Source organism: Diplotaxodon limnothrissa, linkage group LG5, assembly GCF_057381915.1.
Source record: "Diplotaxodon limnothrissa isolate DT_005_m linkage group LG5, D_limnothrissa_male_GT1.1, whole genome shotgun sequence".
Classification (NCBI taxonomy): Eukaryota; Metazoa; Chordata; class Actinopteri; order Cichliformes; family Cichlidae; genus Diplotaxodon; species Diplotaxodon limnothrissa.
In genome coordinates, this window is record NC_140600.1 from 35180912 (window position 1) to 35196135 (window position 15224).

The window sequence follows — 15224 nt, forward strand, 5'->3', positions numbered from 1 at the left end:
TCGATATTTTTCCAATGCAAAACTACAGGCACACAACTTCTATTCATGCCTCGTGTTTCCAAATGGGGGGAAATAATGTGCGGCATAATTAATAATCAAACCTTAAACATTCTAAGCAGTCATGTGATTAGCACTTAACTTAAATCAGAATTTTAAAAACAGAAGAGGTTAAGTATGCGTGTTGTGGTAACATGGCTTTGACATTATTTGGCAATAAGAATCAAACACACAGTCAAAACCTAAAGCAACATCAGGGGATATTAAGAAGTCTGAGGCTTTACAGAATTATTTCATCGAGTGACTTCACAGAGATAACACACTACAGGCAGAATGTTAGTAATATGAGCCAATACAAAAAAGTCAAAGTGCAGCTTTTAATGTAACAGCGTGATTTCCCTTTTGAATAAAAATCGGTAACACTGTGGTAAGTATTGGCTCGAGTTAATGTAGGTTTAATGTAGTGCTGGGTGAATTATCACAGATAGCAGAGCCAATTAAAAGTTTACATTTTCTCCTCTGGCTTTCAAGGTTTGACCCAGTCACACTGCCCCTCCGGTCGACTACAGATGGGTGACAAATTAAGTGAAAAATCTTAAAATCAATTATTCATTAACCCTAACACTAATCTTCATCAATAAAAGGTGTCCAATGCCTCCATTGGAGTTAAAGAGATCATGGAAAGTGGTGGGAACTTGCTTTGAAGCTGTCTTGGTGGTATGTGGTATGCCTTACTATGACTGTTTTTCTTTTAATTTGTCACCAGTCTGTATTTTTGAGCAAAACTGCAATTAAATCAACATAAAAGAAAAAGGAACAAAGACTGCATTTTTACACGAGGATCACTCTGGACTGATTTCCCTTGTTTTTAGGTCACATTTAGAGTGTGTCATAATTAATTCTATTGCACTCGACTCCCAACTCCTGAACATTATGCAGCACCACTCACTACACAACTCATCAGTAACAGAAACATTTCAGATGATGCAAGGCAAATAGTTGTTTGTGTGGACAGAAAAACAAATTAAGCTCACATCTGTACCTTTTTTTTTTTCAAATTTTGAAAAGAGGTTTGGGGAATAAAATGACTCAAGAGATTCAGATAAGGATAAAATTAGTCAGTATAGGCTCAAGACTTAGATTTCAGGCCAACCTTTTTATAGACTGAGCGAGATTCTGGCTATTTTTGGCCACTGAACCCCCCCCCAAAAAAAAAAAAAAAAATTACTACCCACAAGTTAAAATTTCAGCTTATTATCTCAAAATTTCAGACCTCTGAGAAAATAACTTGAAATTATGAGTCAAACTTTTGGGACAACACCCGAAAAATTCACTTATGGGGAAAAAAAAAAGTTTCAGTGGGATAACAAGTTTCATTAAAGACAATGAATCAAAAACTCTTCCTGCAGTTTCTTTAGTGGCTGCTTGAGGCCAAAAAGGAGTCAATGTCTACCTTCATCTTTGGCACAAGCATATCAACAGCCTCAAAAGTTCAACAAATATGTGTGGTCTATATACCTAACTTTCTCTTTCATAACAACTGGAAGGGTGAGTGTTTTTCTCTTATAATCATTCTGATTTGATTAAAGTTAGGGGTTTGAAGCGTCCCAGATGTGCCGACACAAGCATAAATTGGAGCTCTCCACTATGTTTGCGGTATTGACGTCTTTTAGAATAACTTTTATTGGAATTATCAAACAGATAATAAGGCCCCTGCTGTGCTTAGTCTGGCTAAACCTTTTGTGAGTCAGTTTTAGTGATTAAAATTCAAGTATTTTATCAATGGAGCCAGTCAACCAAGTTAGCATTAACTTAGCACTCCACGATCTGCCAGAAAAAGTTGAGCATTTAAAATGGAGAAATCCAGAAATGAATGGATGATGTCATCTTTCATATACAGTCTATAACCCACATAAAGATTGCTGCAGGAATTATGGCATCTAAACCAATCACAATATGACCCCACAACCAACAGGATCCGAAGGACATACGTGGTATACAGTACCAGATCTCAGTTCAGCCGTGCATCGAGAGCCTGGGGTTTAGAAGAATAAGGCAGAAAAGCTGAAAGAAAAGGAAAATCAGAAAGGAGATTCTGGAACAAAGCACACAGTGTGTAATTCAGGACAAAATACAGGCCAAGGTTCATTAAGGGGTCAGCATGTCGACACAGCGCCATGTCTAATTCTCTACCCATAACCTTCTCCTAACGGGAGATTTAAGCTCTAAAATATGAGTTTCCTCTCGACGAGGTTTAGTTTCCAGCTCTTGCTGTTTTCATCAGAGGCCAAGTAGTAAAACAACATTGGATGTGTGAGCTGGGGCTGATTATGTGGTGAGAAAAAAAAAAGAAACCAAAAAAGGAAAGATGAAAAATGTTTATGGGACAATTAAAGAATTTGGCAAGTCCTCACAAAAATCAACCTCCCTTGTTAAAGTGTTGTAAAGTAGCAGCAAAAGAGTAAAGACAGGCGTGTTTGCCAGTGAAACGTTACAATGGGATAAGAAAAAAAAGGGGGACTGGCAGGATGCTCTGTACCTTGGGCATTATGAAGCACTTCATACACAGGATGCTGTAAAGACTTCTTCAGTGATTATAAAGGGAAATGGGGAACAGACGTGAGCAGCTGGAACTCTTATCATATAATAATCAAGAGTGAGTATTTTGTCCTGATTACAGCACCATCACAGGGAGGGTCTGATAATGAGGTTCCTCTAATCATAGACGGTGAAATTTGTTGTCATTCTTGGGAACAAGTGGCAGTGAAAACATCTTTCTAAGCCACAGAGAGAAAAAGATCAAAGCTGACAATAAAAGGAAAAGCTAAATTTCAGGGAAAAATGCTTATTTGTTTTCCGGCAGAGTGCTAGACAAACAACAGGAGTCTGTCCATCACGTATAAACCACTGGCAGTCAGCCGGTTAAAAACGATCGTGGCTCAAGAGTTAGGAGTTCACCTTGTAATCGGAAGGTTGCCGGTTCGAGCCCCGGCTTGGACAGTCTCGGTCGTTGTGTCCTTGGGCAAGACACTTCACCCGTTGCCTACTGGTGGTGGTCAGAGGGCCCGGTGGCGCCAGTGTCCGGCAGCCTCGCCTCTGTCAGTGCGCCCCAGGGTGGCTGTGGCTACAATGTAGCTTGCCATCACCAGTGTGTGAATGGGTGGATGACTGGATATGTAAAGCGCTTTGGGGTCCTTAGGGACTAGTAAAGCGCTATATAAATACAGGCCATTTACCATTTAAAAACACCAAGCCTGACTCTCTCCTGGCTCCAGCCACATATTTACCATTTAGACATGACAGCAATATCAATTTTCCAAAAAGCTGAACTATTTCTCCAATGTAAAGGAAGAAGGCTCCCACACATCTTTCATTTCTGCTTCTTTTACTGTGTGATTGTGGTTTACATCAAAACATCCCACTGGTATTTTGCCTCGGTTAAAGCAGCAATCACACAATAAAATTTAAATTAAGCGTGCACAATCCTTCTCGGAGTGGACTGTGGCTGGAAACGACTGACGCTGCGATGAAAGGATCACAGGGAGAGCCAGGCTTTTTATTAGGATGACTAACATCATTTTTTTTCCTTCAAAATCTTATATAAAATATTAAATTCACACTTTTGGTTCTTTCAGAATGCTTGGAGAGAGATCTCCCAAAAGAAAGGCAATAACTTAAGTACTATGAAAATAAGTTTTCAAGATTTAACCACTTCATTTCATGTTTTTGGTTGAAAGATAGTAGATCTGTACAAATGTACAATTATAAACGACTGAATGCATCCATCAGTCTGTAGATGTACAGTTAAGCTGAGGAATTTAGAGTTATAATGCACCAGAGAGAGAAAATTGCATGTATGCATGTCACTGGCATCGCTGTTTGTTAATTCTCAGTAAACCTGAGAACTGATTTTCTCCGGCTAGGAGTTTTCAAACAAAACACAATGACCTGCTGTTTTTGACTGCCATGAAAATATATTTGCTACAACTCTCCGAGTGTCACTGACCCACTCGGGTGTCTGTGGTGCAGGCGTTTGAGGGTTTGCCGTGGCTTTAAGCTGAAGCAGGCCAGAAAAAAGAAAATGGGCAAAGCTTGTATCACAGGTCACGTTGGAGGGGAGGGAAGACAGTCACCAGCGTCATCAGCAGCACGTCCTGCGAGACTCTGAGGCCTGACGACCCAATTTGAAACCTCTTGCTGAAGAGCCTCCAGCTTCGTCTACAACAGGGATGCGCTTACCTTAGAGAAGACACACACATAAAGGTATCAGCCTACCTTTTTCTATTTCAGGTTGTTCACTTTTATCTTTTACTCTTAAACAATATTTTATTTATTTCAAATTTAAAGATTTGTTTAGTGCAACATCACACAGCATTTATAATAAAACTGTAGTTGTGTCCCTGGTTAATGCACTCATTCACTTCTTCACTAATACTTCCAGAGAAGTTCTACATAGAGGAATATACAGTGAACATTTTAGACACTGGTGATTTTCTATATAATGTTTAAGGGAACCTGTTGTATTCATTTCCTGCTACTTGTTTTCTTTTTCTTGGACTATTAAGGTAGCTTTGCATGAATTAGTGTATAACAAATGTATTCAACTAGGGCTGTTCGATATAACGATATATATCGGATGACGATATAAAAACGTCTATCATTTCATTTTACGCTATCGTTTGTTTCGTGGTGTCGCAAAATAAACTCTTTACGGCAATATTTTTTCATCGTTTTGACGGTCACTGTAGTGGCTATATTAATTTCTTAAAGTTCTCTCTTTCTCTTATATTTTATATAACCACACTACAGATGGACAAGCGCCTGTTTTTATGCTTTGTGGTTAGCAACAATGACGGCAACAGCATCGCGTGTCTGCTTGTTTATGTTCCACATAAACCTTTCACAATAAAGCTCAAGATCCTGTTGAGACTTTTCAAAATAAACTGAATCACGTGAAAGAGCAGATTATTTATGCATGAGAATTAAAAAAGAGCCGCCAGGTGCTAAAAAATAAACCTTAGACTCAAACGTTAGAACAGGCTGTTCCCCGCAGCACGCAGTGTAATAAATACTCACAAAGAAAATGGCGGCCTTTACAACTTATGTCTAAAAATGTATCGTTTCATGCATCGGTTAAAACACTCGACTCCAGCTACACGACGCGCAGCTGGAAACATTTCCCGCAAGTCGAGCTGCCCGAGATTCACAGAATTTACAGAAAATGATACATTTGTGTGATTTATATCGTTATCGGACGATAGAATTCTTATATCGGGATATGAGATTTTGGTCATATCGCACAGCCCTATATTCAACTACCATCCAAAAATGAACAGTACTGGTAATTACCCAAAATTATATTTTATATTTCTGTAATGGTTAATTCACCATTTTGTGCAAATTCATTAATTGATATTTTTTAATGCTACAGTTTAATTTTTGTTATCCATGACTGTTCAAATTTTCTGGTTAACAAAAATTCAGGAAAAATAGTAAAACACGTAAGTACTTTTGATTAGGCTGTCAAATTACAGTTATTTACTTGCATTCCTAAACCCCAAAAATAGATTTTAATGGTTAAATCTTTAGTTTTAAATAGGTTTTAATAGGAGTAGCCTTAATAACGGTCTGGGTCCATCTTGTATGCAGTATGGAACTGAGACATATCTACAGCGTAGATATGTCTCAGTTTAGTGTTTAGTGAAGCTCAAGTTTGACTGCACTGCGAGATATGGTAGTATTCATTGTAGATGGTGACAGCAGTACAAAATACTACATTGTGTATTATTACATCTGGGACTCCTGATATAAAACTTTAAGTAGAGTTTAGACTAAACATCGGTTTCTTTTAAAGCATCTTTCAAAAAGAAGCCAAAAGCTACTGCAGAGTAGTTGTGTTCATGTTGCATGTTACTAATTGGGTTTTTTCAAATAAATACTCCTTAATTTCTTTATGTTCTGAGATTTCTCACTTTATACTGACTAATCTTGACCGACCAGAGTTTCATTAAACATACCCCGAGTATCCAGTAGAGTTGTAAGCTTGTTAATTTAGCAAGTAGTATAACTGCTCATAAGAATTCTTCAGGCAAACTATAATCACTTTAATTTTGAGTGTACAGTGTATTTACAAAGTACTACCCATGGCTCTAAAGTATTCGTAGTAAGATTGTGGTGAAAACTATCAGAGAAATATGTACATTATATACAGTGTACGTTGTTTTTTTGTTCAGTGAAACTCTAGTTTGTGTGTTATTTTGGCAGAACTGGATCAACTGCTCCTCTCTCCACTTGTCTCCTCAATTTTTTTAAGTCTCAACGTGTTATGATTAAGTGGATTCTGCTTTACTTCCAACTCCCACACATAAAACAACAACTAAACATTACAAAATTATGTCTCTAATAGACAGTATTTTTTTTAAATGCTATTCATTGCTTGATTTATCATCGCAAGATCCTGTGGCTGTTCGGGCCCGCACGACCAAATATACAAGAAACACACTCACTTATCTCTACAAACACCTCGTTGATGTTAATGGCATTCTTGGCGCTGGTTTCTACAAAGATGGCATGGATGGAGTCAGCATAGTCCTTGGCATCCTTCTCTGGCACTTCCCTGGAGATGCGGGAGATGTGTCAGAAATATTATGTTGCAATTTGTACACAGTTTCTCAGATTTCATGCCTGACCTGATAACCATCAAATGTTTTTCTACAGACGTTATGGAGAAGATTTTGCAATTTCATGGATAAGTCTGAGCCAAAAAAACCCAACAACAACAACAACATAGGAAAGGATAAATACCATTAGAGCTTATTAAATCCACTAAAAATAACTAGAACTTTGAACCCAGTAATCTACATTTTAAATTCCTATAATGATAAAAGGTCAAGACAAATGAGACTTTAATACACATATGCCTATATTTACAGTACAGAACAGGCTTCATGGCATTTCTGAGGCAAACATTAAATATTATTCTGACAGAAAAGGTCACGATACATCCTCCGCACAATATTTTTCTACTCTACCAAACAAAATTCTCTACTGATGTTAAATGAGGGCTCATAATCACAGTGAATACGAGAAGTGTTCACAGCACAGCTGAGGTTTACCTGGCATCTGACAGGTCACATTTGTTCCCAGCGATTGCGACAACTATATTAGGAGGGCCATGTTGGCGGAGCTCTTTCACCCAGTTCTTCAGTGTTTGGAAGGAGTCCTGATGGCACAGGTTAGTAAGGTGTGATACTGAATAAAACAATACTAAGACAAGCACACAGTATCTACTGTGGAAGTTTAAGGAACAGGCTGGAAGTCAAGAGAGTTAAATGAGATAATCAAAACCAGTTATGGTATAGTTATGGATAAATTACTTATTTATTTTCACTTGGGACGGCATGGTGGAGCAGTCACTGTCACCTCACAGGCAGACTGTCTGTGGCCCTTCTGCATGTACTCCCTATGCATACGTGGGTTCTCTGTGGGTACTCTGCCTTAAACAGTTATTCAGAATTGGCAGTAGGTGTGAAGGAGAGTGTAAATGGCTGTCTGTTACGCTATGTTAAGCCTATGATAGACTGGTGACCTCTCCGAGGTGTACCCTGCCTCTCCCCCAACTCCACACTCTCACTGACCCTGAATCAAATAAGGGGTTAAGACAATGGATGGCTTGATGGATTAGTTTGGGTGGGTTTTTTTCATATTTTTGGTCTTATTGTATTTTATTTAATATGCCAATCTTTTTAATTTAAGCCACTTGTTATAGGTTTGTTGTGTTTAACTCAATTTTAGCTGTGGTAACAGGAATATCCCAAGTCTGGATAAATAAAGTACAACTTATCTTGCCTTAGTGTAAGGACTAGAAAGGGGGGGGGGAGCCTGTCCATGCATCCATCCACCCACCCACCCATTTTCTGCTGCTTATTGGGGACGGTTACAGAGACGACAGTCTAAGCAGAGATGCCCAGACCTGGTTCTCCCTGGCCACCTCCTCTAGCTCTTCTGAGTGGCACGCCAAGGTGTTCCCAAGCCAGCCGGAAGATATAAACTCTTCTGCATGATCTGCTTCTCCCAGTTGGACATGTCCAAAACTTGTTTCCAGGAGGCATCCTTATCAGATGCCTGAAGCTAAAGAGTCAACCTAGCTTTCTCAAAAGCTGAAAAACACCTGGATAGAATTTCTTCATCAATATGAAGCAAACAATTTATGACATGTTTACCAGTGAAATCTAGAGGTGGTGGTAGGAGGAGATTTTCTTTGGACAGTCCTGTTTCTAATCTTCACAGTAAGCTAACTGAAGCTAGATGATTCACGTGATGAGAGTCCTCTCAATACGTATGTCATTAATGGCAAAGACATTGTATTTGCTAAAATAGTAAACAATTCTTTCAATACACGTGAATTAAACACTCATGAGATGATTAGTATCTGAGGAAAAGTGAATATCACCTCTTTTGTGATGTCATATACAATGATTGCCGCTGCTGAACCTCTGTAGTACATGGGCGCCAGAGCACGAAACTATCGGGAGACAAAGAACAGCCAAGTAAAAAACAAGCCAACGATGACTAACATCCTATATCAGTCAAGAACGTCTGTCAAGAACCTTAATCGTCTATTAAACTTGATTTTATTGTGACATCAGAGAGTCTGACTTTAGCTTTGAAGCTATGTGAAATTAAACAAAAACAGCATAAAAACAAAAATTAAAATGACTCTATTCAATGAACAATCCCAACCCATCTCTGATGATCATTTACTCTCACTTCCTCCTAGTTTTTAAATTTTGGATATGAAAAGAGATCCAAATATACAATTTCAGTATAGCTGCACCACACAGACATTCAACAATGTTTTTCACAGGCTTAGGATAATCCATTATATAGGCACAGACCTATGACGGTTACATCGCCACGTCTTTCTTTAAACTCAATTATGCTAACTGTATCAAACTCAGCAGAGAGTATAAAAATAGGCAAAGGAGACAGAAGATGTACTATTTTACAAACTAAAGGCCTGGGATTCTGAGCCTATAATCCAAGAGGCTTTATTCAAAATGAGCACATGGCAAGTCTTTCCACCACTGCCTCACACATGTGAAAGCTATCAAGAGAAAGATGAGCAGAAAGTGTCAAAAGCTGTTAGAGTTTGGATATTTATGGAACACTATACATGTGATCTTAGCCCAATACGTCAGAAAGCTCCGCGTAATCAAAGCAGCATGTGCAAAAATTTCTAAATCCATAGCTGCCTGGGAGGCTGGGGGTTTGCCAGGATTTGGTATTTTGTTGGTAAAATACTTCTCTGTGCACAGTAAGGACTAACTTCGACAATGGGATCTGTCATAATATTTAAAAACACCTTCAACCACATGTGAAGGGAACAAATGAGGTTAAATGCAGCTGATACACCAGTCAAAAGAGAGCACTGAGATCTGCAAACAGGCGGCAGATTTTGTGAGTGATTTAGCTTCATTTCCACTAATCAAAGCAACTACATTTATGCTACAATTTTAAAGTACTTCCCAAGCTTCTCCTATATTAGAAATGACAGAGATCAAGCTTTTGCCTGCAGCTGCAGTTGATTCTGGGCTAGAAAAAAAGACTGTGCACTTTATTTTCTTTGACTTTTTTTGCCTAACAAACAGAAATTCCTAACTATGATTTAATGGTGTAGCTTCAGACCATAGTATTACCTTTATTCTTGAGTACAAGACCCCCATAGTGTATGTATTTTACTGTTTTGTTAATGTATACTTTACTGTACATAACTTAGAGCCCAAATGTTTATTGCTGAACTGCTATGCCTGCTGAAACACATACAGACTATAAATAATTATGTAAAACTGTTAAGAAATAGAGATAATTAGGGGTTTAAACATGTTTTGTTCTGCTTTTGAGCAAAAAAATGACACTTAAAGATATGAAAAATCACAAAGGGAGAATCTCTTCATGCCTTCTTGCAGTAAATTCTGCACTGAGGCTTTTGACAGGCCAATAAAACCATGTGTCATGTATTAACTAATGATATTTATTTTAAAAGAAACAGCTCATGTCTCAGAAAGACCTTCACTTGGAATGACCCTGCCTTCCCGCCAATTCTATTTTCCTTTACAATACGATGGAATAAACTATCCATCTTGGAGTGACATCGTTACCTCAGGAAAGCACACATTCCACATAATTATAGTTGTTACTGGCCCCGTCCACCAACAGGAATCCAGCCTGGGATATTTGGCAGAGGCACTGAGGAGAGTGCTGTCTGTTTCACTGGCCAGTGCTGTGCTGCACCACCGCCAGTCCTGTGTGGTCTATCTGTGTTTTAACCCAAAGAGCAATCATAGTGAGGCCAGACGATTGGCCACACAGCAGTGCAGAAAACAGCCCCAGTGATGCCCAGTGAGTACTGATTAATTGCAGAAACCACAAGCTGGGTGTGTAATGAAAGGCACCCTCCTATTCCGTTAGGACGCATGCTCCCTTTTGCTTGTTTTCTGTAAAAAGGAGCAGTCCTCCAGGGGGAGGCCTGGATGGGCTGTTGACAGCTGGGCTCAGATGTGCTCGTAAGGCCTCATCTGGTCTTGAGATATGGGTTTTGCTTGTGGAAATCACTGAGCTTTCCTTTCTGCCCTAGTCTCTCCTTTCACATGCATTGGCTGGCTTTGTGTTCCTCGTTCTCAACTCCACAGATTTCAATAGGCCAAAGCTCCACCGAGGTTAGAAAACAAGCCATGAAAAGCCTCCAAATACCACAACAGTCTTGTAGGGGAAAACAAAAAAACGCAGACACATGCGAAACCTACCAAAGGAATGTTGCTACTTTTTCAGTCGCAGATGTGAGCCACTTGGAAAACCGAGAGGCTACATGGGCATGAAAAAGTGAACAAAAATGAGAGGGAAAAAATAACCCAGAAGAAAATGAAATAAAATGTTGCACAGATGAAAGCAAAGGAGAAAAAAAGAGGACATGATGACGTAGAGTGGCACTGGCTCAAAGATAAGATACAGCAGCAGCGCATGCCAGTGAGCTCAGAAAGCTTGAGTTTTATCCTCTTGTCTGATTTTAAATTGGCTTCCTGAATGTCCCTGAAGTCCACAAAAAAACAGAGGAATAAAACACAAGCAGCATCTTATCTCACCTCTCCAGCGAATGCAGCACTAGGGGTACCACATTACAATAGAAAGTCTTACGCATGAGAAAAGGAGAAGGCCTTGAGCATAAAAAAGGAAGTGGCGTGGATATGTAATGCAGAGAAAGGTCGGCTATAGCGTGAGTCAAGCGAAAGCAGTTCCTTACGCTACATGTCGATTTCACCGGCTTAAATGAAAACGCCAAAATACAGCTTCTCTCCTATATCGCATATCATTTGCAAAGTGTGATTCGAGTTCTGACCGTTGCATGGGTGGCAAAATATTTCATAATGTATATTTACAAACACACAGCAGAGCAGATCAGATAAGAAGAGCTGCATCGGCATATAAACTGCTGACAAACAACACTTTGGAGAAGTGTGAAAACATAAAATAACAAAACAATGCCAGTGGTTCCCTTTTTTGTTTGTCTCTAAAAAACTAACACAATTACGAGGAGGAGAGAGGAGGAAGGGAGAGAGATCAAAGGCGACAAAAGGAAAAAATGTAACCTTTTTATGTGACTTCACTCACTAAATTTAAATTTGGAAAAGGAACTCTTAGAACAAGAGTACTAAAATAAGTTGATTATAAGTGAACTGGAAGAATTCTACTTATAGTAAGGTAAATATTGCCCCCTATCAGAAGTTATGACTAACTGCAGTATTCAGTTTTCTTATGGTTGGTTTAAGGAATGATGTACGTGTGGGCAATTCTTTCACATGCTTTCAAAGAACACGGTGGGGATAAGTAGACCGTTCAATACTACAAACAGGTTGATGGTAATATAAAAACTATTCACTGAAGCTGTTACGATTAATACCTCAGCACATAATACTAACCCGCTCCTGTCCTGCCGTGTCCCAGATCAGGAATTTGTGCAGCTCATTTTGGTATTGCACTGTTTTGGTCATGAAGGATGCCCTGGTGAAGAGAAACATGACACGTTGCAGATTTGAAAAATAAACACTTGCAGATTTTTTTCCTGTTTACCATTAAACTGTATTCTAGCAATAAAAAGCTGATTTACATCACATCAATCTGAGCCAGCTCAGTACTGGATTCTTTAAGTCTGACAGCAAAACTAACATTTGGTCTCAATTACAAAACTGGAGATTTCAAGAACAAATTTCAATAACAACCCGTTTGCCAATAATCATCAGATATTTCAAAGTGCCAAAAATAAGTGTGTGGAGCAGCTGTTTGTATCTAGTATTTATTATTTCTTCTCCTGTTAAAAAGTATGCTGACAAAAAAGTTTAAAAAAATACTAAAAATTCCTGCCACCACATATCAAACTTGAGTTTTAAAGATGTTTATGTTACTTGAGCTCAAGCAAGAAAAATTTGATTTTATTTTGTACAATGTTATAACATAGAAAAACTCATTTATTTATCCTATGAAATGGTAAATGGCCTGTATTTATATAGCGCTTTACATAGTCCCTAAGGACCCCAAAGCACTTTACACAACCAGTCACACACACATTCACACACTGGTGATGGCAGCTACATTGTAGCCACAGCTGCCCTGGGGCGCACTGACAGAGGCGAGGCCGCCGGACACTGGCGCCACCGGGCCCTCTGACCACCACCAGTAGGCAATGGGTGAAGTGTCTTGCCCAAGGACACAACGACCGAGACTGTCCAAACCGGGGCTCGAACCGGCAACCTTCCAATTACAAGACAAACTGCCAACTCTTGAGCCACGATCGCCCCCTATGAAAGGCTAAATGTCAAAACTGCACAGTTCAGTTGTAAAGCTGTTTTCTTAGTTCCTTGTTCGAAAATGTCAGAAAACAAATATTGTTCATAATACGTTCAAAAATTTGTTGGATGAAAAAGTCTTTGACACCAAAGTTACTTAGTTTAGCCACAGACAAAGAACACAAGAAAGTCCAGATATTTTGAAATCTGGAGCAAACGAGTTATTTAAGAAGTGATTTTCATGCCCATTTCTTTGCCAGTGGTTAACTGATAACTCTAATGGGCATCATAACGACCTGTAAAACTACAACAAATGAGGGAGATGGAAAAAATAAAACTTCTGTGGAAGTGGAAGGCAGCAAAACATACCCAATAGTTGGATTAATGTTTGGGTCAAAGCTGTCCTCCACAAATCTCCAAACAATACTTGACTTTCCAACTCCAGTATCCTGCACAGACAAAATAAAGATCATGCTTACTAAACATGGTACTTGAAGAATATGAGAACAATCTTTGGCAATATGCCTGGATATTAAAACATTTTTATGGGATCCTCTTCCTTCCTGCCACTGCTGGTATAAATCTGTAAATTACTTATGGAAGAGGGAAAAGGGTTTACATTGTTTACATTAGGAGAAAAAGAAGAGGACAAGTCTGACCTGAGCGTTATCACGAGATACGCCCACAGACAATGGTGGTTTATGCTGCTGCTGTAGCAGTCTAGACATGGATGTTTTGTTTGTGTGGTCCATCAGTTAACCATTTATTCAGTAACATATCTTGTTTTAACTAATTTAATTATCTTAAAGATGACCAAAATGATACATAATCAGGGTTGTCATAATTCCAGTCTGCTAGTTAATGAACTAGCTTATTGTCTCTATGCTATCTTAATCTTATTAGTAGATCTACAGAAAATGAATGGCTAATCATCCTGTTTTGTTGTGTCTTTATTTCCAATTAAAATATGCATTAAGTTAATGAGCCTCATTTGTAAATAAATACTGCAGGAATGACTAGTAATGCTGTCTAACATAGCTACAGATGTGTGTTGAAATGAAGGGACAAAAAAAATCAACACAAAATGTTTTGGTAAGCTGCCGAATAAACCAGCAGTGCAGCTTCACCGCACCATAGATTTGAGTCACGGAAACTCTACTAAAGGTGCCCAAGCCACTTTTATGTAAGCTGTTCAGTGATGGTGGTGGAAGGCCTGTCTGACAAGTCAGCACAAAATGTGATTTGAAAGATGACTGTCAGTGTCATAGCAGACATTGTTTTCATGCTGGTCATTCCATTCAGAGAGCCCTCATGGCCTATGAATGACGTTTCCTGTTAGAAATTACCGTCAGTGACAGGGTAGAGGTGACCACACCACGCAAAGGACGTCGCTAAATACAAACCAGCAAAGTCTTCCTGCTATCAAAATAGAGCCGCTGTAGGGGTTAATAGTGAGATTTTGCAGGTTATCACAACTTTAGAGTATGAATGTACGCATAGTTTCCTAGAGAGCAATGTGACAACGCCAAATGTCTTGTTTTTGTCCAAAAGAGATCAGAACTTAAAGATATTAAATTTACATTGACACTAATGATTGAGATTTACCTGATCTATTCTTAAAATAGCAGCAGGCTGACTATTTTCTAATTTGAGTAATAGTGACACTAATAGCTTGACTAATATTGTCAACGCTGATGTAATCCTGTAAGTGGATGACAGAGAAGAGAAGATGTGAGGATGTTCCTTCAGTAGTGGATAATACAATTTGAATGGGACGTTGATCAAGTGATTGATGCCTTGTGCAGCTACTGAGTGTAATTCAATGTAGATAAGCATGAGTGTCATCACTGGCGCAGATCTATTTATTTTGAGGTTGTATTGCCACTCACTATATCAGAAATTTTCATTACGGTCCATTAGAGAAGTATAGGTATGTGTTATGTGGAAGTAGAGCAGGACAGCTCCATTAATGCTCCAGTTAAAGTGTGCATATGTACAATCAGATTGAAAAATATCGATGCTTACTCACCCCCAAGAGGCAGACTTTTAACTCTCTCAGAGCCATATCGATCTCCTCTCTCACATCGAATTTGCGATGAAGATCATTGGCTGTTTTCTCCTCTGCTTGCCTTTTTTTTTTAAATCTTGAATATTCTTCAGGTGGTCTTTGTTTACAAACAACTTTACAACATCGTGTTCTGAAGCTGGCATACGCACATCTTAGGTTGGGTAACAACTCTCGCTGTAAACGTTAAAACGTCCTGCAGGTCGTCGTATTTGCCATGTTGTGATTATTGTAAACAGCTACCTCCACCACATCGCCGAGTCTCCATCTTGAACTACGGCATGCGATCACGTGACTGCTTCGGCTTTTTTTCTTCCTTTCTC

General features: G+C 39.0%; 1 protein-coding gene across 1 annotated transcript; it reads right to left on the reverse strand.

Annotated features, from left to right (window-relative positions):
• Positions 1 to 3213: 3213 nt before the first annotated feature.
• Positions 3214 to 15087, reverse strand: rab22a (RAB22A, member RAS oncogene family). The gene is made up of 7 exons (XM_085354635.1): positions 14866 to 15087; positions 13206 to 13285; positions 11973 to 12054; positions 8450 to 8521; positions 7113 to 7219; positions 6504 to 6613; positions 3214 to 4236 (listed from the first exon to the last, which is right to left on the reverse strand). The coding sequence occupies exons 1-7, from the start codon at positions 14899 to 14901 to the stop codon at positions 4139 to 4141; spliced, it is 585 nt and encodes a 194-aa protein (XP_085210761.1). The 5' UTR covers positions 14902 to 15087; the 3' UTR covers positions 3214 to 4138.
• Between the last annotated feature and the right edge of the window lie 137 nt (positions 15088 to 15224).

Excerpts from the sequence above, each read along its gene's own strand:
- rab22a (XM_085354635.1), bottom strand. The coding sequence starts at position 14,901 with ATGGCTCTGAGAGAGTTAAAAGTCTGCCTCTTGGGG. Across the intron at positions 12,055-13,205 it reads AACATTAATCCAACTATTGG|GGCATCCTTCATGACCAAAA; the intron begins GTATGTTTTGCT and ends TCTCTTCACCAG. Across the intron at positions 7,220-8,449 it reads TATATGACATCACAAAAGAG|GACTCCTTCCAAACACTGAA; the intron begins GTGATATTCACT and ends CTGTGCCATCAG.